The 26276-nt window shown below is 41.6% G+C and overlaps 1 protein-coding gene across 1 annotated transcript in view; it reads right to left on the reverse strand.

Annotated features, from left to right (window-relative positions):
* CENPJ (centromere protein J) overlaps positions 1–26017 on the reverse strand; it is a 68475-nt gene extending 42458 nt beyond the window's left edge. Inside the window, 7 exon segments of the mRNA XM_039256941.1 lie at positions 2287–3916; positions 4043–4145; positions 5641–5761; positions 8157–8456; positions 21173–21296; positions 21792–22298; positions 25610–26017. Coding sequence (XP_039112872.1) covers positions 2287–3916; positions 4043–4145; positions 5641–5761; positions 8157–8456; positions 21173–21296; positions 21792–22232 — 2719 coding nt within the window. The 5' untranslated portion in view covers positions 22233–22298; positions 25610–26017.
* Between the last annotated feature and the right edge of the window lie 259 nt (positions 26018–26276).

A 26276-nucleotide genomic window follows, 5' to 3' on the forward strand; every position in this document is an offset into this window, starting at 1 on the left:
TTCCACTAACTTTTGGAAAAACTGATTTCTGCACAAAAATATGCACTGCAATGTTATTTCTAATAGTGAAAAATAAAATTTAAGTATCCAACATTAATGAAATTTTATATACCTGCTCAAAAAAGATAAGGTAAGTTTTTTGTTTTGTTTTTTTAACTTGTTTTTAAGTTTATTTATTTTGAGGGAAAGGGTGGGGCAGCAGGGGCAGAGAGAGGGGGAGAGAGAGAGGGAGGGTGGGAGAGAGAGTGAGAGAGGGAGGAAAAGGGAGAGAGAGAGAGAGGGAGGGAGAGGGAGAGGGAGAGGGAGGGAGAGGGAGAGAGAGAGAATCCCAAGCGGGTTCCACACTGTCAGCGCAGAACCAGATGCAGGGCTCAAACTCACAAATCCTGACATACGACCTGAGCTAAAACCAAGAGTCAGATGTTTAGCTGACTGAGCCACCCAGGTGCTCCAAAAAAGATAAGTTTATTTTTTTAAGTTTATTTATTTGAGAGAGACAGAGACAGCACGATGGGGAGAGGGGCAGAATGAGGGGCAGAGAGAGAATCCCGAGCAGTCTCCATGCTGCCGCACAGGGCCCAACACAGGGCTCAAACTCACAAAACCGTGAGATCACGACCTGAGCCAAAAGCAAGAGTCCGAAGCTTAGCTGACTGAGCCACCCAGGTGCTCCAAGATAAGTTTTAACAAATGTCTGTACCATATTAAAAATACAAAGGAAAAATGACTGGAAGGAAAAATCCCAAAATGATATCACAGTCACCTTTGGATAGTTGTTGTAAACCTTTTTCATTTTATACTTCTTAAGCTTCCAAACTTTCTGCAAAAAGTACTACTTTTAAAATCAAAGTATTTTTTTTAAATAGTTTAAGTTAGGGGCACCTGGGTGGCTCAGTCAGTTAAGTGTCCAATTCTTTCCCTTTTTATCCATGTTTATTTATTTATTTTGAGAGGGGGAAAAAAAGAGCACACACGTGGGCAGGTGAGGAGAGGGGCAGAGAGAGGATGAGACAGAGAATCCCAAGCAGGCTCCTCCCTGTTGGCCTGTTAGGGCAACCCCATGAACCATGAACGCATGACCTGAGTTGAGATCAAGAGTCCGACACTTAAATCAACTGAGCCACCTAGGTACCCCAGGTGTCCAACTCTTGATCTCAGCTCAGGTCTTGATCGCAGGGTCATGGGTTCAAGCCCTGTGCTGGGCTTCACAGTGGGCAAGAAGCCTACTTATACAGCTTAAGTTATAATTTATATTTGAAAGGACCTGTGCTTTGTGGGCCTTCAGAGTTTACTGTATGATATAATGGGAAGGAGTTTTCCAATGTAAGTTTTAAAAGTCCATCTGTACAGCCATTAAATGGAATGAGGCAAATGTGTATGTGGGAAAGAACAATCTCCAAAATTTATTATAAGGTGAAGAATAGTATATAAAAAACTTGCTTTCAAAAGGTATCTGGGTTGCTCAGTCGGTTAAGCGTCCGACTTCTGCTCAGGTCACGACATCACGGTTCATGAGTTTGAGCCCCGCATCGGGCTCTGTGCTGACAGCTCGGAGCCTGGAGCCTGCTTTGGATTCTGTCTCCAGTCTCTCTGCCCCTCCCCCGCTCACACCCTCCCTCCCTCTCTATCAAAAAAATGAATAAACATTAAAAAATTTTTTTAAGTATTTTCATTTGTGTAGAAAGACTATATACCCACTCACACATACACTTTCATATGCACAGACCTTTTTAGAATATACAAATGAATGAGTATGTAAGTTCCTCTAGGAAAGGGAACTAGGAACCCAAATATAGGAAAGAAAGGAAACTTCAATTTTACTGTATTTCTTCTTGGTCCTATCTAGCAAGTTAGTGCATGAGTAGTAAAAAAAAAAAAAAAAAAAGAAAGAAAGAAAGAAAGAAAGAAATTAAGTAAAAACAGTCATTTTAAAAAGTGTACACACAAAGGTTCACCTCACAGTGATACAAACCACAATTTGGATACTGTGGTTACAAAAAAACTTTTGTTACCTCAATTTATAATGAAGTAATTAATGTTACAGCCTTGAGAATAAGACAAAGGCTTAAATTTGAAAAACCTGAAATCACAACACATCCGTATCTTTTGTACTAGCGGCTATTACATTATTTAGACCCACAAATCAAATTTTAACAATCACCTACTTGGACTTCTACTGAGCAACTAGAAAGATTAGGATTTTAAACGTTTGGATAATTGCCCCCACTGAGAAGATAAATGTTAAATTTATAACATTCTGATACCTATTTTATAATGCGGACTTACCAGGCGGTTGGTCTTGACTTGGGTTTAACTTGGGTTCATTTCCCAAGTGTGAATCTGACTTTGGTTTCAGTTTCAAAGCAGGAAAGAATTTCATCATGAGATCTGACGTAGGAGGGCTTGTGCTCCTACTGGACTTCCTCAAGTCTTCTCCCTTCCTGACTGGTGCAACCTTCCTTTTCATTGTTTTGTCTGGTACACATATTTCATTCTTATTAGGGGAGGCTGTCTGAGGAGCCCCATTAGTGGCCTCAGTCCCAAGAACAGTATCATGTATAAATGAATTCTCTTCAAGGTCAGTCCAAGTTCTTTCATCATCAAAGTCAATTTTACTCATACTCACAGCTGAGGGTCTTCTTGGGGACTCAGACACTTTATTTTTCAAGCTTTCTATTATGATAGACTAATCACTACTGTAATCTTTATCAGACAAATCTAAATCAACATCTCTCCTTTGATCTTCTTGAGTTCCGGCATCCCAAAAAGGCCCCTTCCCATCACAGACTTGTGGACTGTCCTCTCTGCTGCTGAAACCCCTCTCTCTATCATCGGTTGATGGTTTTATGGTAACATCAAGTTGTTCCTCGGAGTCAGTGCTACTGTCACTGTCCATGGCACCTTCGTCATCACTGCCATTCCACGGAGTCTGATTTTCAGAAGTGCTAGTCTGGAATGCTTTCCTAATGACTTTACAAGACTGCTCCCTATATCCTTCAGGTGAGGACACGGATTCAGGCTGTTTGGGTGAGACCTCACACTCCCCCACATTTTCAGGTTCAGTATAGTCTGGAGCCTCATTGCGGTTACACTGAATAACAGGATCCAGTGCCACGATCTTCTCCTGCTGTACGGCTTTGACAGGGGTGGAAGACAGTCGGTGCCCTTTGCAGATCTGCTGGTCCCTCTCTAAGATTTTCAGTACAAATGAGGAATTACTAGAAAATGATATTTCATCAGCAGCTTGCTCCAAAAACAAAAATTCATCTAACTCCAAATTTTCCTTTTCCTTTTCTTGTTCCCAATTCTCTAACTTTTTCTGAAGAGAAATGTCAAGAGAAGATTCTGACTTTTTCAAGGTCTCATTTATTGGGTTCTTAGAAGCCACGCAGCTGACCAGCCCAGCTGAAAGAGGAAGTCTGTCTCTACCTGGTGTCTTATTCCCAACTTTGCATCCAATATCACAAGGTTTTGCACACTCGGGTACATTTTCTCTATTATTAGATTCAACTTTTTTTTCTAATTTGATCTGGTCTTTAAATTGCCCATCACATTTCTTCCCTGCTGGTATTTTCAATCCTGATGGAGAAGGACTTTTCCTGTTGTTACTCTTAAGCACTTTTGGCTTCTGACTAAGCGTGACAAAACCACTGTTGGCCTTAGTTTTATTGTTCTTTTTAACAGGAGGGTTCTCTGTACACAGTTCTTTATTTATTAGAGCAGTTTTCCGCTGGAATTGCTGTCTATCCATTTTAAACATAGGTTGGTCCTCTGAAATGCTCTGATTAGGCGCTAGTTTACTTTCTCTCCCTTTCTGAGACTTAGATTTAGCATTAGTAAATCTAGCTAAACCTTCTCCTCGTTTCAAGAATGGTTGTTTTGGCTTTGGTTTGATTAGCAATGATCCTTCTGCTTCCTAAAACAAAGAATATCTGAATTAATTCTGGTATATCCAAGTTATCTCAAAGTCATTTTTTAAAGCAGATTATAAATAAATCTCTAAAGCCTCAGCTAACTTAATCAAAATAGTGGAGATGCCTACCCTTAGCTGTTTTCGTTTCAGTTCTTGTTCTTCCAGTCGAATTTGTTCTTCTAAGTAGTCTTCAAATGTCTGTTTCCTTTCTCTGATAGCAGCTTTAATAGGCCTAATCATAAAAATAAAGTTATTTAGCATGCGAATCAAGGTGTGGTGAATATCTGCCTTAGTGTGCCTGACAGAGACACCTTGACTACACTGAGAACTGTCTTCAAAGTCACAGACCTCGTATAAGAATCCAATGAAAGCTTCACCTACCACATCCCCCCAAATACAGAAATTTACAACACTTTACACATGATTTGAGAAACAAAGACAAAAACAAAAATCCTTCTGAAGTCCATTTATTGCCTCTAGATTATTTAACTTTTATATTTTGAGGGGCTCCTGAGTGGCTCAGTCGGTTGAGCGTCCAACTTCGGCTCAGGTCATGATCTTACAGTTTGGGAGCTTGAGCCCCGCGTCAGGCTCTGTGCTAACAGCTCAGAGCCTGGAGCCTGCTTTGGATTCTGTATCTCTCTCTGCCCTCCCTCACTCACACTCTGTCTCTCAAAACTGAATTTTAAAAATTCATTAAAAAAATAAATTATTAAAAATAAAATATATTTTGAAAATACTTCATCAAGTATGTACTTTCTTTAAGAAAGATCCTTGACAGGGGCACCTGGGTCGCTCAGTCGGTTAAGTGCTGACTTCAGCTCAGGTCACAATCTCACAGCTTGTGAGTTCAAACCCTGCGTCACGCTCTGTGCTGACAGCTGGAAAAAAACTCCCACTCTCTCTGCCCCTCCCCTGCTCACACCCTGTCTCTCTCTCTCTCTTAAAAATAAATAAACATTAAAAATTAAAATTAAGGGCATTTGGGTGGCTTAGTCAGTTAAGCGTCCGACTTTAGCTCCGGTCATGATCTCACAGTTTGTGGGTTCGAGCCCAGTGTCGGGCTCTGTGCTGACAGCTAGCTCAGAGCCTGGAGCCTGTTTCAGATTCTGTATCTCTCTCTCTCTCTCTGACCCTCCCCTCTTCATGCTCTCTCTCTCTCTCTCAGAAACAAATAAAACATTAAAGAAAATGTTTTTAATAAAAATTAAAAAAAAATCCTTGACAATGTAAACAGAGCAATAATCAGAAGTCATTTGTCCATCCATAACATATATTAAAATATCAAATATTTAAGAAAATAAGAAACAATCTCAATACTGATATTTTATATTTGTCATAAGATTTTTAAATTCTGTAACTAAACTTACCCAATTATAATTTATAAGTGACACCAAAAGTGAGACTCAGTATTAATTTGTTTTTGTCTTTGCCAAATAGGACTTACCTATTTGAGAGAAAATTAATTTTATCTAGATTTTTTTCTCTTTGGTGAAAAAGTTTGCTCAATTCCTCCAAAACAATGCAAAGCTATCTGAACTGATATATCCCTCCGGCCACTGTCTGTTGCTGACAATATATGATAAGTTGTAGCTTCAACATTATACTTAAAAGCATATTCAAGCAAAAACAAGAAAACCATGGGTTTTTAAAAAGAAAGTGCTCTACCATAATAGCCGGCTGTTACATTAAACTGTCACACTTATTTCTCTCAACACAGATGATACCTTTCTTCAATATTAGCCACTTCTGAAGAATCACCAATTTTTTTTAAGTTCACATCTTTCCCTTCCTGATTAACTTCAGTCACTTTTGTCACTTTCTCCCAACATGGTAAAATACCTTCTCCTAGGATAAAAATTACAAACAATTTAGTTCCAAAAATAAAGAATAACATCTTAAAAGCTGCAAATTTTATAAGTTACTATGCTAAAATAACATTTATCAAAAGTAATATATGCCAAAGATTTTAGAACCTTCAAGGATTTCTTTATTATGGCTTCTTTATATGACTTTTTAATATGATTTCTTTAATATAAGATAAACTACAAAACCCTAACTAAAACAGGACACTCTTCACAAGGTTAATGTTATGAAAAAATATGGGCTTTTCTAAAAATTTTTTTTTGTTAGTGTTTTATTTATTTCTGAGAGAGAGACAGCGTAAGCAGAGGAGGGTCAGAGAGAGAGGGAGACAAGAGAATCTGAAACAGGCTCCAGGCTCTGAGCTGTCAGCACAGAGCCCAACGTGGGGCTCGAACCCACGAACTGTGAGATCATGACCTGAGCCGAAATCAGACACTTAACCGACTGAGCCACCCAGGTGCCCCATGGGCTTTTCTAAATTAAAAAAGACTAGGAGTGCCTGGGTGGCTCAGCAGGTTAAGCATCAGGCTCTTGATTTCAGCTCAGGTCATGAATTCATGGTTTGTGGGATCAAGCTCCACTTCCGAATCCACACTGACAGCCTGGAGCCTGCTGGGATTCTCTCTCTCCCTTTCCTGCTCAGGAGCACACACTCTCATACTCTGTCTCTCTCAAAATAAATAAATAAATGTTTAAAAAATTAATTAAGTAAAAAAGACTAAAAAGAGAGCTGTAACAATCAAATATAACAGATGAACTGGTGTGTTCCTGGTTTAAAAAAAAAACATATTTGGGATAGTAATGGGAATTCTAAAGTGAATTTAAATATTAAGGAATAGTATTTGACTTATAGATAACATCCTAATTTTTACTTGATGCGTGCTGAAATATTTGAAAATGACATAACATAATGCCTGCATGTTACTTGCAATGAAATGACTGAGCAAATTACATATAAATGTAGACAGACATACAGATGTAGGTACAGATATACATACATACACAGAAAAATACATAGACAAAGTAAATATGGCAAAATATTAACTTTTGAATCAAGGTCTATTGCTAATCATTGCAGTGGTCTTTCAACCTTTCTGAATGTTTGAAATTTTCCAAAATAAAAGATTAAGAGAGTGTACTGCTTAAGAATTTTTAAAAAGGCATGTGACCTTTCCATATTCTAAATTAGAAATATTATACACCAAGGTGTCCAATCCTAAGTAGTAAGGGTAGACACCTTTTCTCATATTTTCTGTACTTTTTTAGAACTTTCTCCAAAGAACATTTTCATGAAAAGACCATCAAAATTGAAAACAAAATTTAAATTAAAAATTATCAGAAACAACTCAACCCTATTGCAAAGAACATTAAATACTGACATAATTATTTGATGACTAGCATAATGATGACAACCATTTAAAATTATGGTTATGAGGGGCGCCTGGGTGGCTCAGTCAGTTAGGCATCTAACTTCGGCTCAGGTCATGATCTCACGGTCCGTGAGTCAAGCCCCTCATAGCCTGGAGCCTGCTTTCAGATTCTATGTCTCACTCTCTCTCTGATTCTCCCCTGTTTGCACTCTGTTTCTCTCTCTCTCCAAAATAAACATAAAAAAAATTTAATTATGGTTATGAAACCATGGAATGTATCATTATGTTTGAGTAGGAAAACTCAAACACATGTTATTGTCCATCTTGGCTGGGAAAGAACACAGTTATACAATATTCTACGGTTATAAAATGCAAAAAAAAAAAAAAAAAAAAAAAAAAAAAAAAAAAAAAAAAAAAAAAAAAAAAAAAGTGGAGGGGGGAATGGGGCACAGAAACAGTACTTAAGAAAAAAAAAAAAAGACCAGAAGAAAATACACCAGAAATGCCACAGACCTCCATGAGTTTAGACCATCAGACGCGGCCAGTTCTCTGGCAAAAATATGTTGAGTATTAGGAATTCAGGGGTACAGTGAGGACAAACCAAGCGTCTGGGGTTGGAGGGAATTTCTCTTCTGAATAATAACTGCCATCACCAACCTATTTCTCACATTTCACATCTTCTATCATGTGTCCCCCCAACCCGCATACGTTATTACATCAACTTCAAACTGTTTCTAAGATCTCAAAGAAAAATGGTACACACAGAGCCCACTGCCTCCCTTTTTGAAGACCCCATGCTGCTACCCTAAGTACTGTGACTGTTCTTAGAAAGTCACAAATTCTTTGTCCAACCCAGACTCAATGGCTATGCAACATGTAGGGACTCACAAATAAAGCCACAGGCACAGGGGACAGGAAAAAAAAATGCAGAAAGAACTTTTCTTGTCTTAGCACAGCTTGGTAACACTGCTAGTTAAGTACAGAAGAGAGAAATATAAGTGACTCACCAATAGAATGGTTATGGTTTTCTTCCTTCAAATCATGTTTTTTCACAAGTGTTTCTTGACACTGTGCCTCACAAAACAAAGTGAGGGGAGCACCACTTTTTGTAGTTAAGACAAAATCTGGATGACTAGTTCTACAGAAGTTGTTTTGTTCATCAGATAAAATGTTGGAAGTGTGTGTTTTTCCTTGGGTTTGATTCTGGTAGACATGTGAAGGCAGGAAGGGTGAGGTTTTCTCTACGGTGGTTGAATTTCCTGGAGATCTATACTTCTGGCTCTGATCGTCAGTCAGTAGGGTTAAACCTTGCAATTAAAAAATTGTTGAAAAAGGAAAAAAAACTATCAAAACTAATGACTTCCTAGAACATTTTCACTTCTACCTGTTAGTGATCCCTACCCACCAGGTTTTCTCCAAAGTGACACAAGTATTTTTTCCTCCTTATTAGGAAACTCTGTTTAACAAAATGATGACATTTTACAAGTCCAAAAAGACTGCTGCATAATTTGAATTAAGGGCATGTTTACACGATAATTCAGGTGCAGACCACGTAGACCTGGCAGAGCTGCAGCACAGCCTGATTCTGTAAGGCATCATTCATCTTCCTTCTGCGAGAAGCACTGCTGAATCATCAGCTCTGCAGCCCCATGACTAACACAAAGAGCGCCGATGCAAACAGCTGTACATGATCTGAATAGTTCCCTGATGACAACTGCCCTGTGTCACAGCCTATAAAAGCACTTTACCTATAGATTACAGTTAACATTTTGATATCTTCAGGTGGTAAAATTATATGTGACTTTTCTATTTTGCATTTCTCTGCAGTTTCTAAATTCTCTGTATTCCTTTTTGCCTGTTATTTTAAACCTCTATTTGAAATAAACACAGAGCATGGATGACTCGGTCAGTTGAGAGTCTGTCTCTTGATTTCAGTCCAGGTCACGATCTCATGGTTGATGGGATCAATCAAGCCCTGTTTCGGGCTCTGCGCTGAGAACATGCAGGCTGCTTAGGATTCTCTCCCTCACTCTCTTCCCCTCCCCTGCTCATGCATGCTCTCTCTCTCTCAAAATAAATAAACTTTTAAAAAGAAAAATAAATAAACAGAGATTCTCCTTCTATGTATATCTCTAAGATATTCTCGGAGGGGAGATGGCAATACTCCAGCCTGTGTGCTACACCATCCCCTTGAAATCCTGCCACTATCTCTGTCTTCTCTCAGTGTCTCAACTAAACTTAGTGAGGGGGAACCAGGGTGCCTGGTGGCTCAGTCAGTTGAGCATTCAACTTTGATCCAGGTCATAATCTCACAGCTCCTGAGATCAAGCCTCATGTTGGGCTCTGTGCTGACAGCTCAGAGCCTGGAGCCTGCTGCAGACTCTGTGTCTCCCTCTCTCTCTGTCCCTCTCCAGATCATACTCTGTGTCTCTCTCAAAAATAAATAAAAAACATTTTAAAAATGTAAAATGTTTAAAAAAAAAAAAAGTGAAGGGATACATAGCTGGCTCCGTCAGTAGGGCATATGACTCTTGGTCTCAAGATTGTGAGTTTGAGCCCCAAGTTGAGCATAGAGATTACTTAAAAATGAAATCCTTAAAAAAAAAAAAAAAGAGGGGTGAGGGCACCCAGGTAGCTCAGTCAGCTGAGCATCTGACTCTTGATTTCGGCTCAGGTCAGGATCTCAGGGTTTGTGTGTTCCAGCCCCGCACTGGGCTCTGCGCTGACTGCGTGGATCCTGCTTGGGATTCTGTTGCTGTCTCTCTGTCCCTCTACTGCTCACACTCTCTTTTTCAAAATAAATAAATATTTTAAAATATATAAGTAAACATATTAAAGAAGAGAGGACACAACGTGAAGTGTCTTATAAAAGAGCCACACCACCTACCTGTCAAACCCGTCTGCCTCACCCTCAGACCACAAATAAAACTGGAAATCAGACAGGTCTTCATTGACTATGAGGTTTGACCTCCCTTCCTTTATAACAATACTCTCCTCATCCAAATATTTTTTTAAGTTTATTTATTTTGAGAAAGAGAGAGGATGAGTTGGGGAAGGGCACAGAGACAGGGAGAGAAAAAGAATCCTAAGCAGGCTCTGCACTGTCAGTGGAGAGCCCAATGCAGGGCTTGAACCCACAAGCCATGAAATCATGACCTGAGCCGAAATCAAGAGTCAGAAGCTCAGACAACTGGACCACTCAGGCGTCCCCAAATATTTCTAATAGTTACCTGACTTCAGACTGAAGATGTCTTTGATAAAAGTCAATATCCCAAGGTAGCAGTTCTCAAAGTATGGTCTGTAAACCCCTGAAGGTCTCTAACATTCTTTCAGTGCATCCACAAGGTCAAATCTACTTTCATCGAATATTAACGTAATACTTGTCTTTTTTACTTTGCCGACTCCTACACTAGTGGTACAAGAGCAAAACGGAAACTCGAGGTGCCTTCACTCAAAATCAGGACAAGACAGTGGCACCCAACTCTGCTAGTAGTCACTGTATGAGTCACCACCAAGCACCTGCAGTTAAAAACAAAACAAAACGAAATGAAAAAACAGGGGTACCTTGGTGGCTTAGTCAGTTGAGCGTCCAACTCTTGATTCTGGCTCAGGTCATAATCCTGGGATCAAGCCCCACATCAGGCTCCATGCTGGGTGTAGAACCTACTTAGGATTCTCTCTCTTCCTCTGCCCCTCTCCCCTGCTCGTGCTCTCTCTCAAAAAATAAACAGTTTTATTTAAGAATGTCCTAGATAGGCGTGCCTGGGTGGTTCAGCTGGTTGAGTATCCAACTTTTGGTTGTGGCTCAGGTCATGATCTCACAGCCGTGAGATTGAGCCCCACGTCGGGCTCTGTGCTGAGCATGGAGCCTGCTTGGGATTCTATCCCTCCCCAGTGCATTCTTTTAAAGAAAAAAAAAAAAAAGTCCTAAAGTTGCAAGAATTATTAATTTTTAAACTGAATTTGAACTGTTGAGTTCAAATGTCTTTTGAACATTCTACAGGACAAAACAAAAAGTATGCATAAATCACTTCTACAGCAAACCAAGACATGGCTTGGTTTGAGCTGTAAGCTTGACTAGCCACTTCTCTCAAAGAACATCATTTTTACTTGAAAGAATAAATGACCAAACTGTCATGATTCCAACCTTTGTACTCAGCAAGTAAGTTCTCAAAAATTAAACAACTGTGGGGCGCCTGGGTGGCTCAGTCGGTTAAGCATCCGACTTCAGCTCAGATCTTGATCCCACGGTTCGTGGGTTCGAGCCCCGCGTTGGGCTCTGTGCTGACAGCTCAGAGCCTGGAGCCTGTCTTTAGACTCTGTGTCTCCCTCTCTTGCTGACCCTCCCCTGCTCACGCTGTCTCTCTCTCTCAGAAATAAATAAAACTTAAAAAAAATTTTTTTAGGGGTGCCTGGGTGGCTTAGTCGGTTAAGCGTCTGACTTTCGCTTAGGTCATGATCTCGCGGTTTGTGGGTTCGAGCCCCGCGTCGGGCTCTGTGCTGCCAGCTCAGAGCCTGGAGCCTGTTTCAGTCTGTGACTCCCTCTCTCTCTGACCCTCCCCTGCTCACGCTGTCTCTCTCTCTCTCTCTCAGAAATAAATAAAACATTAAAAAAAATTTTTTTTAATTTTTTTTAAATTAAACAAGTGAGCCAGTCACTTCAAAGAAAATAACTGACAATACTTAAGAATAGTAAAATATTAAGTTTCAAGTAAAAATTAGAATGTACTAAACATGTCTACCACCGTGAGCTTGACAGCTTCCTAACACTTCAAGACTTTAAAAAAAAAAGACTTAAAATTTTTTTTTAATGTTTATTTGTTAGAGAGAGAGAGAGAGAGAGAGGGAGGGAGAGCACCAGTTGGGGAGGGGCAGGGGCAGAGAGACAGAAGGAGGCAGAGGATCTCAAGCACCTCGGTGCCAACAGCAGAGAGCCCAATGCGGGCACGAACTCAAGAACCGCCGAGATGGTAACCTGAGCCGAAGTCACACTCAACCAACAGGGCCACCCAGGCTACTTCAAGACTTTTACGATGAGATCTGTAGTGGTATTAATAGATATAATTTTTTGATATTATATAATGAAATATATTTAAATATACCTTAAAAACGTACATAACTCAGTGAACCACTACTTTGCAAATAACCAGTGCACAATTTTACTAATCACGCATGATAAAAGAGCCATTCAAAATGCCAAGATATTCCAATATAGACTCTATACTGTGAATTACCACTAAGAAATGGCCACTTGTTAGGTTTGGGTGCAATATCAAAGAAATAACTACAATTATCTGAAAAGGCTATTACAGTACTCTTCTTTCCTTTTTCCAGTTAAACATCCACGTGAGGCCGAATTTTTTTTCATAGGCTTCAACCAAAACAACGTAACTTAAGAGAATGAATGCAGAAGCAGACAGGAAAATCAGCCATAAGTTAACAAAGATTTCCAAAAATATAAAAGTATGTCATTCTTCTAATTTTTTGGAAAAGCCTCTTCATTAAACAGTTAGTTATGATAACATGTAACTGGTTATTATTTTAAGTGAATTAGTTTTTATATTTCTCCATTTTACTTTTTGACATGGTAAATATCAGCAGCCATATAACTATTTCAAGACACACACCATGTTCTCTACACTAACATCCCAATTCCCTAAGCCATTCTTCATTTGATACATTTCTCATCACTACCACTACTACTCCCAGAATCCCATCTAGCTACTCTGCACATCCATCTGCCGATGTCTTTTATTCTCTGTATTCTCAATGCCCGACGCAACCTCTGAACAGAACAGGCACTTTCGTAAATCAGCAGTGTGTCTCTGAAAAGGTGGCACCAAGAAGCAAACACGCTGCTCCAGACCACTGTTTCTCAAACTGTGGGATACAATCCATTAGTAACTATATGATTGGAATCATGACTGGTATTTTTTTCAATGAATGAGATGAGGATAAAATACATAGAAAACTCCTTTACTACATGCCAGGCACACCAATAAAGACTGATTTATGAAATTTGTTTAAAATTATGAGCCACGATTTTAAATGTTTTTGCTATAATGCGGAATGGTCAAACAACTCACAAAATCACTGCTAGAGATCAAATTTCAACAGGTTTACTGTCTCCAGATAAGCACATCATGCTTTCTTTTATCTAGTGTACAACAAAAGATCTGTCATCTACCACCGCAGAAAATATTTTCGGTATGGTTCCTCTGCTGCCCAGAGTGGCCTTTACATCTATTTACCATTATGACCCTGAGGAGTTTATCTTTCTTTTTTTTTTTTTTTTAAGAAATAAAGAGAAGAATCTCAAGTAGGCTCCGCTCTATCAATGCAGAGCCGGACGCAGGGCTCGATCCCACTAACCCCAAGATCATGACCTGAGCCAAGACAAGAGCCAGACACTTAACTGACTGCGCCACCCAGGCGCCCCACAGAGTTTTATTCTTCAGGCAAGGGTTGTACGCCAGTAGCCCTAGGCCAAATTTGGCTCTACATCTTTTATTCGGCTAGGTCTTTTTAAAATATTATTTTAGGGTGAGGAGGGCAAGATGGTGAAGTAGGGAACTCTGTACATTTCACTCGCCCCCATACCTCACACGGAGAAGGCCTGAAGCCATAGGAACCCTTACAGAATCCAGGAGTCCAGGAGGAAAAGGAGACAGAGTCTGCTGAGAAAACCTTCCAGCGTTGAGTGTGAACTGGGGAAGACAAAATCAGGCCAGGACCAGACACACAGAGGGACGGGGGTGGGGGAAACCCCCTCTGCGGGGACTCTAGGGGGGGAAAGGAGTGGCCGAAACTGCTCAAGACACTGTCCCTGTCGCTGGAGAAGAGAAAACCTCCACTCGGGACACAGAGGGACCCGGTCTCCTGCTCTCCAGCTCAATCTAGGCAGGACGCACTCGTCCCAGGCGGCCCTGGGTGAAACTGCTCCTCACTCGCCAGCCCGACCTGGAGGAGACGGGAGCAGCAGCTTCTGGCTTGATCCCAGGCGGAAGGCGAGAGGCTTGAAACTGCCCTGAGGGGCTCGCCTGCGAGTTTATATTTCCGGCAATTTCAGTGGGACGAGCGGACTGAAATCTGGAAACGAGGCCTGGCCCGGGATATAGAGCACAGCCCACCTTGCCTACGCCTCCAGCACAGGGTGCTTACACACCCAAAAAAGGGAGTTGCAGCGCTTGGTTCAAGAACTGGAGTGCTGCCACTCTTCTCCCCACAACCGCCAAGGCAGGACCCGCAGGGGCGCGCTGGACCAAACCACACCCATCCCCACGAGACAGCTGCCCGCTTTTTTTTTTTTTCCGGAGCCGGGGCAAGACCAACATGGATGCACTGCCCTGATTAATTCTGGTCACTGGCTTGCTTAAACAGTCACATTTAATCCATTCTCTAGATGAAATTCAACACCTCAGCCACTACCTTTTCATCTCTTTCTCTCTGGAGTAATCAAACTATACAGTTTCTCTGGATAGCATCATCGTCATTTCTTTCGCCTCTTCTCCAACCATATTCCACTCTTTCGCTCTCTGAAAAAAGCTTCTTATTCTTTTCCGCCTGCTCATTTCATTTCCAATTTCGCTTCATCCCCACCCTGTCATGTCTCTTTCTCTATGCTCTTCCACCAGCACTGCATGCACCCGGCTATTTATTTGTAGCTGAGAAATCTGGTTATATGCTTTAAACTGTTCTTTGTCTACTGGGTTTCTTCAAAAATTTTTTCCTTTACTTCTCCTCTTTTCTATGTATTTTTATCTCTTATTATTCGCCTTCCCTCCTTCCTCTTTTCTCTTCGTTTTCCCTTTCAGGTTGGGTGTTTGTTGGATTTGTGTGTGCGTTTGTGTGCCTTTGTTCCCTGTGTGTTTGTCTGTTTTCTTTTCCAGAGCAACCTCAAGAAACAAGCCGAAGTACACATGGTGGAGAGTCCCAAATACCACGACGAGTAGGGAAATAAAATAACTAAGGTCTCAACAAGAGAGACCAAGAGACACCATTCAAAGAACACTTTCTGAACAGACAGGCCCAGTAGTCAAAGAGCCTTCTTTGGTATAGCAGCACTCACAGGTGCAGAGACATAACAAGCCTTTAAAACTAACAAGAGATAGAAAGCCAACCAAAATGACAAAACGAAAGAGCTCTCCTTCAAAGAAATTCCAGGAAGAATTGACGGCTAAAGAGCTGCTCAAAACAGATATAAGCAACATAACTGAACAAGAATTTAGAACAATAACCATAAAATTAATCGCTGGGCTTGAAAAAAGCATGGAGGACATCAGAGAAACTATGGCTACAAAACACTATGGAGCTTAAAAATAGTTATGATGAATTAAAAAATGAGATAAATGAGACACATAATAAACTGGAGGCATCCAATGCACGGACTAAAGAGGCAGAAAGGAGAATAAGTGATTTAGAAGACACAATTATAGAAAAAGAAGAAACTGAGAAAAAAAGAGATAAACTGATCCAGGAACATGAAAGGAGAGTTCGAGAGCTCAGCGATACAATCAAACGCAACAATATCCGTATCATAGGAATCCCAGCAGAGGAAGAGAGAGAGAAAGGCACTGAAGGATAGCAGAGAACTTCCCCAACCTGGGGAGGGAAGTAGATGTTGAAATTCAAGAGGCACAGAGAACTCCCCTCAGATGTAACTTGAATCGATCTTCTGCATGGCATATCATAGTGAAACTGGCAAAATATAAGGACAAAGAGAGAATTTTGAAAGCAGCTAGGGAGAAAAGGGCCCTAACATACAAAGGGAAACCTATCAGAGTGATGACAGACCTATCTACTGAAACTTGGCAGGCCAGAAAGGAATGGCAGGAGATCTTCAATATGATGAACGGAAAAAATATGCAGCCAGGAGTCCTCTATCCAGCAAGCCTGTCACTCAGAACAGAAGGAGAGATAAAGGTCTTTCCAAATAAACGAAAATTGAAAGAATTTGTCACCACTAAACCAGCCCTACAAGATATCCTGAGAGGGACACTCTGAGGGATTTTGCAAGGAACACAAGATGCTAGAGACACCAGCACAAGCATGAATCCCACAAACGACACAATGACTCCTAAACCCATATATTTCAATAATAACACTGAATGTAAATGGACTAAATGCCCCAATCAAAAGACAAAGGGTAGCAGAATGGATCAAAAAACAAAATCCATCTATTTTCTGTCTATAAGAAACTCATTTTAGACTGGAGGACACCTTCAGATTGAAAGGAAGGGGATGGAGAAATGTGTATCATGCTACTGGAAGTCAAAAGAAAGCTGGAATAGCTATACTTATATCAGACAAACTGGACTTTAAACTAAAGACAGTAATGAAGAAGGGCATTATATAATAATTACAGGGTCTATCAATCAGGAAGAGCTAACAATTATAAATGTCTACACACCAAATATGAGAGCACCTAAATAGATAAAACAATCACAAACAGAAACACTCTTATCAATAAGAACGTGCTAATAGCTGGGGACTTTAAACTCCACATACAGCAATGGACAGATCAACCGGACAGAAAATCAATAAAGACACAATGGACTTAAATGATATATTGGACCAGATGGATTTGACAGATATATTTAGAACTATACATCCTGAGGCCATGGAATTCACTTTCTTGTCAAGTGTGCATCGCACATTTCTTTTTTTTTTTTTACTGTTTTATTTATTTCTAGGAGAGAGAGAGAGAGAGAGACAGTGTGAGCAGGGGAGGGTCAGAGAGAGAGGGAGTCACAGACTGAATCAGGCTCCAAGCTCTGAGCTGGCAGTCAGCATCGAGCCCGTCGCGGGGCTCGAACCCACAAACCGCGAGATCATGACCTAAGCGAAAGTCAGACGCTTAAACGACTAAGCCACCCAGGCGCCCCATGCATCGCACATTTCTCCAAGATAGATCACATACTGGGTCAGAAAGCAGCCCTCAATAAATAATAAAAGAACTGAGATCATACCATGCACACTTTCAGATCACAATGCTATGAAACTCGAAATCAATCACAGGAAAAAGTCTGGAAAACCACAAAAAACATGGAGGTTAAAAAACACCCTACTAAAAAATGAATGGGCCAATCAGGCAATTAGAGAAGAAATTTAAAAATATATGGAAACAAATGAAAATGAAAATACAACAATCCAAACTCTATGGGATGCAACAAAAAAAATACAAAGAGGAAAGTAAATTGCACTCCAGGCCTATTACAAGAAATTAAAAAAAATGAAAATACAAAATCTAACAGCGCACCTAAAGCAACTAGAGGGAGAGCAACAAGAGCACCTCAATCCAGTAGAAGAAGAGAAATGACAAAAATCAGGGCAGAAATAAACAACATAGAAACCAAAGAAATAGTTGAACAGATCAATGAAACCAAGAATTGGTTTTTAGAAAAAATAAACAAAACTGACAAACCTCTAGCCAGGCTTCTCAAAAAGAAAAGAGAGAGCACTCAAATAGACAAAATCATAAATGAAAATGGACTGATTACAACCAACCCCTCAGATATACAAGCAATTATCAGGGAACACTATGAAAAACTATATGCCAACAAACTGGACAACTTAGAAGAAATGGACAAATTCCAAAACACACACTCACTACCAAAATTCACACGGGAAGAGATAGAAAACCTGAACAGACCCATAACAAGTGAGGAAATCGAATCAGTTATCAAAAGTATCCCAACAAATTAAGAGCCCTGGACCTGATGGATTCCCTGGAGAATTCTACCAGACGTTTAAAACAGAATTAATACCCATTCTTCTCAAACTATTCCAAAAAACAGAAATCGAAGGAAAACTTCTGGACTCATTTTATGAAACCAGCATCACTTTGATTCCCAAGCCAGACAGAGACCCAGCAAAAAAAGAGAATTACAGGCCAATATCCTTGATGAATACAGATGCAAAAGTCCTCAACAAGACACTTGCAAATCGAATTCAACAGCACATAAAAAGAATTATCCACCAAGATCAAGTGGGATTCATTCCTGGGTTACAGAGCTGGTTCAATATTCGCAAGTCAATCAATGTGATATATCACATCAACAAAAGAAAAGATAAAAACCATACGATCCTGTCAATAGATGCAAAAAAATATTTGACAAAATACAGCATCCCTTCTTAATAAAGACCCTTGGGTAAGTCGGGATAGAAGGAACTTATTTAAACATCATAAAAGCCATCAATGAGAAGCCCTCAGCTAACATCATCCTCAACGAGGAAAAACTGAGAGCTTTCCCCTGAGATCAGGAACACGACAGGGATGTCCACTCTCACTGGTGATGTTTAACATAGTGCTGGAAGTCCTAGCATCAGCCATCAGACAACAAAAGGAAACAAAAGGCATCAGAATTGGCAAGAAAGAAGTCAAACTTTCACTTTTTGCAGACGACATGATACTCTACATAGAAAACCCGACAGACTCAACCAGAAGCCTACTAGAACTTATCCAAGAATTCAACCAAGTTGCAGGGTATAAAATCAACGTACAGAAATCGGTTTCATTTTTATACACCAATAATGAAGCAACAGAAAGAGAAATCAAGAAACTGATCCCATTCGGGGCGCCTGGGTGGCTTAGTCGGTTAAGCGTCCGACTTTTGCTTAGGTCATGATCTCGTGGATCGTGGGTTCGAGCCCCGCGTTGGGCTCTGTGCTGACAGCTCAGAGCCTGGGAGCCTGTTTCCAATTCTGTGTCTCCCTCTCCCCTGCTCACGCTGTCTCTCTCTCTCTCTCCTAAAAATAAATAAAAACATTAAAAAAAATTAAAAAAAAAAAAAAAGAATCTGATCCCATTCACAATTGCACAAAAAACCATAAAATAGCTAGGAATAAACCTAACCAAAGATATAGGAGATCTGTATGATGAAAACTATAGAAAACTTATGAAGGAAATTGAAGAAGACACAAAAAAATGGAAAAACATTCCATGCTCATGGATCGGAAGAATAAATATAGTCAAAATGTCATTACTACCCAAAGCCATCTACCCATTCAAGGCAATCCCAATCAAAATGCAGCAGCATACTTCTCAAAACTAGAACAAACTATCCTAAAATTTGTATGGAACCACAAAAGACCCCGAATAGCCAAAGTAATATTGAAGAAGAAAACCAAAACGGGAAGCATCACCATCCCAGACTTTAGCCTCTACTACAAAGCTGTCCTCATCGAGTATGGTACTGGCACAAAAACAGACACACAGACCAATGGAATAGAATAGAGAACTCAGAAATGGACCCAAAAGTATAGAGCCAACTAATCTTTGACAAAGCAGGAAAGACTATCCAATGGAAAAAAGACAGCGTCTTTAACAGATGGTGCTGGACTGGACAGCAACATGCAGAAGAATGGAAACTAGATCATTTTCCCACACCATATACAAAAATAAACTCAAAATGGATAAAGGACCTGAACGTGAGACAGGAAACTATCAAAACCCTAGAGGAGAAAGCAGGAAACAACCTCCTTGACCTCCACCGCAGCAATTTCTTACTTGACACATCCCCAAAAGCAAAGGAATCAAGAGCAAAAATGACCTATTGGGACCTCATCAAGATTAAAAGCTTCTGCACGGCAAAGGAAACAATCCATAAAACTAATAGGCAACCAACGGAATGGGTAAAGATAGTTGCAAACAACATATCAGATGAAGGGCTAGAATCCAAAATCTATAAGGAACTCCCCAAACTCCACACCTGAACAACAAACAATCCAGTGAAGAAATGGGCAGAAGACATGAACAGACACTTCTCCAAAGAGGACATCCAGATGGCCAACAGACACATGAAACGATGCTCAGCATCCCTCCTCATCTGGGAAATACAAATCAAAACCACACTGAGATACCACCTCACGCCAGTCAGAGAGGCTAAAATGAACAAATCCAAGGACTCTAGATGCTGGCGAGGATGTGGAGACACGGGCACCCTCCTACACTGTTGGTGGAAATGTAAACTGGTGCAGCCCCCCTGGAAAACAGTGTGGAAGTTCTTCAAAAAATGAACAATAGAACTCCCCTAGGACCCAGCAATAGCACGGCTAGGAATTTACCCAAGGGACACAGGAGTGCTGATGCATAGGGGCACATGTACCCCAATGTTCATAGCAGCACTCTCAACAACAGCCAAAACATGGAAAGAGCCTAAGTGTCTATCAACGGACGAATGGATCAAGAAGATGTGGTTTATCTATACCATGGAATACTAGGAATACTACATGGCAATGAGAAACAATGAAATCTGGCCATGTGGAGCAACATGGATGGACCTTAAGGGTGTTATGCTGAGCGAAATAAGTCAGGCAGAGGAGGACAGCTACCATATGTTGCACATATAGGAGGATTAGGAGGAAGTTAACGGAGGGCCCTGGGGAGAAGGGGGAAAATGCAGGGGAGGGGGGGGAGGCAAACCATGAGAGACTCTTGAATGCTGAGAACAAACTGAGGGCTGATGGGAATGGGGGGAGAAGGGAAGGGGGGTGATGGGCATGGAGGAGGGCACTCGTGGGGACGAGCACTGGGTGTTATATGGAAACAACTTGACAATAAGCTATTTAAAAAAAAAAAAAAAAGTATTATTTTATAGGGGCACCTGAGTGGATCAATTGGTTAAGAGCCTGACTTTGGCTCAGGTCACCATTTCATGATTTGTAAGGTCGAGCCCCACACAGGACTGTCCCTCTCTCTCTCTCTCTCTGCCTTCCCCCTCCCCCACTCATGCTCATTCGCTCTCTCTCTCTCTGTCAAATAAACAAACATTAAAAAAAATCTTGAAACTTGTATTTAATAAATACATATGACTGCTGTTAAGCAAGTCACACATGCTCCAGAAGTGCACAGCTCCCCCGTCCCCGTCATATACCGCCCCCACCATTTCCTAGTTCCCTGCAAGCCCCTAAAGAAACGGCGGTTCACCACATATGACAGAACAATGGTAGAAATAGCTGTCATACAGCTGAAGGTGAGAAATGTCCCTGTGCACAGTCGAACTGAGGGCTCAAGCACAAATACCTGGGAGCGGGTGCCGCCCGGACGCCGCCGCGAGCAGCTTCTCTTGTTCCTCCAGGAGTCTCTGCAGTTGCTCCAACTGCTGCCGCTTCAGCTCCTCCTGCTTCTTCTGTTGTACTTCTTTCAGCTTTTTAAACATAAAACTTGATTAAACCAACTACACATTTCTTTATGGATCTTTGCTCCTTCCGTTTCTTAACCCGTCTCATCTCCCTTTGCTCCCATCTCTAACAGAGTTTTAAAGAGAGATCCCCAGGTAACTACCTCTGCCACCAAAACTCTAAAATCCTATTTTTAATGAAGGAAACACAGAAAGAAACAGAAAAAGTCAAATGAATCTGTGGATTCTTTAAATAGGGTAGATATCAGTACATTTACGATCTGATCAACCACTTCCAATTTAGTTTTTACCAAATGAAACAAATTTAAAAGACACTGTTACCTCAGGTGTTATATCTTACATATCAAACATGTGTTCATGTTTCACATTAGATAAAAGGCAAAATTCGGTATTTTGAGGATTTCACACTAAAGGGGAAGAAACAAGAGGCCTGGAACAGGTGACTTTCATCATCAACAGACATTTGCAATAATGCAAATATTAGGCCAAATCCTGTTGTACCTGTTCAAGCTTTTTAAACAGTGGGTCTTTATAAGGCACTTCTTTGCATTCACTCGAAAGATCTGAGACGTCACTTTTGTGATCTTCCCAGTGTCCAGGAGCACCCTGACATGCCACTATTTGTGGTCCCTCTTTAGTTAAAGGAAACACTGTATGTGTTTCAGATTTATTTGATTGTAGTTTATAAGGGCTGTTAGACTCCAACTTCTGTTCTTCATGAAGTGAATCTTCTTCACTTATAAAGCTGAAGCTATTTGAAAAATGTGTGGCTTTAACAGGAAAGCTGGTAGAAATGTTCACATTTGCTCGCTGCTCTTTGTCTGCTTCCAAAATAGGAAATCCACGATTTAATATGACCCCAGCCCGAGAAGGATTGGTCAGCCACTGGGTTAGGAAGCTCTGCCCACCGTTTAACTCTGAAGAGGTTGGCATCAGGAACATTTTAGTCCAATGCCACTAATAATTTTAAATAATGTAAAAGCTGGAACTGCTATTAATTTCCAATGCCTGTAGAAAGAAGATGCCAAAAAAGAGCGTCAGTTAAAGCTGTTCAACCCAAACCACGAGCCAGCACAAAAATCTACTGGATATTTCAAATACAAAAGACTTCAATCAGCAAAGCAACTGGGGATTAAGTTACATGTCTGTTTGTTTTTAAGTCTTAAAAATATCCAAATTGAGTGAATCAAAAACCTAAGTTCCCTGCTGATAAAATCAGCATACAGATGTTATTTAAGGCCGTAACACCGGGTGAGATCACTAAGTGACTGAAGGTAGACAAAAAAGAGAAGATGTAGAAAGTATAGTCTCCTGGAGACCAAGTGAAGACACAGTGCTTCAAAGAAGAAAGAGATGTGTTAAGTGCTGTTAACAGACGAAGGGTGAGAACTGAGAACTGGTCTTGGAATTGAGCAAAGGAAAGGTCATAATAACTGCAATGAGAGCATCTTGAGGGGAGAGGGAGGCTGCCAAAGCATAAATGGAGGGAATACATGAAAGAATGAGAAGCTGAGGAGAGCTACCTCTTTCCAGGAGTTTTGTTTTAAGGGGAAGGAAATAAATGGAACAGGAGCTGCACAGGGAAGCACGGGGAAGAATGATTTTTTTAAGACAGGGAAATAAAAGCATGCCTGTAGGCTCATGAGGATGGAGAGAGGAGAGAATTGCAATAGCCATGTCTCTGAAGTGAGAGGTGAGAAAATCTAGTACCAAAGTGGAATGACAGTCCACACTATTTTTCAGACACAATTCTAGATTTTAACTTTATCAATATAACACGAAGGGAAATTAAAAAATGGCAATTTGGAGACACACATGTATTTATTTAGCTTTGTACCCAGTGTCTGAAAACGAAAGATACTAGCAAAAAAAAAATACAGATGCACAGATATTGAAGTATACTCATACTCAAGTGGAAAAGATATTAAAACAGTAATGACATACCATTTTTCACATACCAGGTTAGCAAAAACTAAAAATTGATAGTTTTTAGTGTGTGGAACCCCAGAGTGGAAAAGAAGAACTCTTCCATAAAGCATCAGTTGGGAACGTAAACCGGTAAAACCTTTTGAAGAGCAATATGACACTATCTATCCAAACAGTAAATACACAGAAACTTTGACTTAGCAATTTCACATCTAAGCATTGTGTGCTATATTGGTGTAAGTTCACATTTGTAATAAACTGAGACTAACTTAAATGTCTATTAAGAGGGGAGTGAGTGACTGGGGGCACCTGGGTGGCTCAGTCAGTTAAGCGTCCGACTTTGGCTCAGGCCATGATCTCACATTTCGTGGGTTCGAGCCCCGCGTCGGGCTCTGTGCTGACAGCTCAGAGCCTGGAGCCTGTTTCAGAGTCTGTGTCTCCCTCCCTCTCTGACCTTCCCCGGCTCACGTTGCCCCCCTCTCTCTCTCAGAAATAAATAAAAAACAGGGGCGCCTGGGTGGCTTAGTCGGTTAAGCGACCGACTTTCGCTTAGGTCATGATCTTGCGGTTCGTGGGTTCGAGCCCCGCGTCGGGCTCTGTGCTGACTGACAGCTCAGAGCCTGGAGCCTGTTTCAGAGTCTGTGTCTCCCTCACTCTGACCCTCCCCTGCTCACGCTGTCTCTCTCTCTCTCCTAGAAATAAGTAAAAATATTTTAAAAAAATAAATATTTAAACATTTAAAAAAAAGATTAGGGAAGATGACTTAATATGTTATTCCTGAATAATTTTTAAAAATCTGTTCTAAGCGGACCAATTCTAATTATTTTTCGGATGAAAGCCTATTGAAAAAGGAACAACTTTTCATCAAAATTTAAAAAAGTTTTCGTCAAAATCAGGTGATGTTTGTTAAATTCAAGTGACTTTAGCAGGCAAGGAGACAAGCTACAAGGTGATTCTGTAACATGGGAAACTAGCCAAGTTCCCTACTAGACTGACAAGTCCAATCCCCTAGTGCCGGCGCCCTTGACGTCTACATCCTCCCGCCTTAAACACCTGTGTTCCTTCATTTCAACTTCATGACTAGGATCTTCAAAGTATATTTACTGTCAGCACGAAGAGAAATACAGTTTCACTTTAATCTGTTATTTATTATCGCTAGGACGGCCTGGCTACAGGGAACATATATATAATACAGCAAAATGTCTAGAAAGGATTAGTATGTGGACTCATTTCCTGGCGATCAAAATCTGTCTGAAACAAACTGACAGCCTCGAAACCTCCAGAGTGCTATGTAAACATTCCTAAAGCAGTTTTGGGGGGATAAACTGTCTGCATTCTGAGGGGAAAAGTGGATACAAACAGTTAACTCAAAGTCACCCTCAGACCGTACAACAGCTGGTCTGGGAGGTGACTTAACAGTCTCCCAAAACACACGTCCTTCGACGCCACGACTCCACAGCAAAGCCTGGAGAGACAGCAAGGGCTAGGGCGACGATGGGCCTACCTGAGGCCGGAAAGCAACGTCTCTTCTCGGGCCGACCGTGTCCCCGCGCTTCTGAACGCTGTCTGACGTACAGCCAAAACCACAGGCGGCGAGAGTCCCTGAAAAGCAGGCTCCCCGCAAAACCGCGTTAAGCTGCGGCGGCCGCAAGGCCGGTGTAGCCAGCGCCGCGCGGCCGGCGGGCGGCCGGCTCCTCGGCGCCCCGCGGAGCCAGAACTGAGGCCGGGGCGGGTCCCTGCGGGTCCCTCCCCCGCACCGCCAGCACTCGGGCGCAGGGCGACACACCCGCTAGCGCCCCCGCTCCTCTGCCCACAAATCACCGGTCCGCCGCCCTCTGGCCTCTTTGTTCACTCAAGCCACAGCGACAATCGTCGCTGCATTTACGAAAGAGCCGCCACAACCACCACCTCCGGTCGGAGTCCCGCCCCCCCAGGTCCGGCTCCGCCCCCGAGCCGAGGACTCCTGGGAAGTGTAGTTTCCGCCGGCCCCCTCGGCGCTTGCGCACGGGCATCGGGGGACCGCACGCAAACTACCATTCCCAGCGGTCTCTCAGGGACGGACGTTACCTGGGAGTCGCTGAGAGGCGCCTTCCGCCTGGGCCACGGGCTAGTGGTTGCAGCCGGCGGGCGGCGCGGCGGGAGGGAGAAAAAGAAAGCCAACGACGCCGTTCCTAAAGAGAACTTCCGGGGCGGACGGAACCCACCTCCCCGCCCGGTGCAGCCCTGGAAACTTGGGACAGCCGCTTGACGCGAAGTCGGTCTCGTGTTCAGAGAAACGCTGGGAACCTAGCGATTCAGAGCGGACACCTTACAGACCAGTGCTTCCCGAGGCGATGGGCGCGGGGGAGGCCCTTCTCCCGTCTGGCCGTGCATGACTGCTCACGGGCACTCACCAGGCGAAGGTGAACGGGTGCGGATTCGCTCCAGAAATAGTCATCGCTCGTCATTTCCCGTACAGCTACTACATGGTTTGGCTGTGTGTGTCCAGTAGGTGTTAACAGTGTTGATTTGAAACACTGAACGTGCAGAATTCAGAAAATGGTTATGGCCACCACAGAGGGCCCCAGGTGGAGAGCAATGCGCCACCGCAACTTCCCGAAGCCTACACTACCTGGGCTTCATGTCTGTTTAATTAAATACCAGTAAGCCAAGTGAAGTTTGTTTAAAAAAAAAAAAAAAAAAAAGACCAAATGAAGTGCCATTTATAACAACCGGTCGTAATCCCTGAAATAAACTACCACTGGTTACAGATAATTTCAAAAAAGTTTCGCAGAAATTTGGCCCTCCAAAATTGTTTTGCTGCCGACCTCAAAAATAGACTTACCCTAAAGCAAGGTTTTGGATATGCTTTTTTTTTTTCCCCCATTATGGATGAAACCAAATCCTAAGACTTCCAAGATCACACAACTATTTAAGATGCCTTATGAGGATCCAAACTCCCCGCTTCCCTTAAAACAGTGCTTTGGCTTGAAAAGCATGTCCAAGGTTGCATTGTTTCTCTTACAATGTGTATTTTTTAAGATAGTCACAGTATCTCTAATTTTGTGGCTATATTTTATT

This window comes from Hyaena hyaena, unplaced genomic scaffold (genome assembly GCF_003009895.1).
Source record: "Hyaena hyaena isolate Hyena2069 unplaced genomic scaffold, ASM300989v1 scaffold_602, whole genome shotgun sequence".
NCBI classification, from domain to species: Eukaryota; Metazoa; Chordata; class Mammalia; order Carnivora; family Hyaenidae; genus Hyaena; species Hyaena hyaena.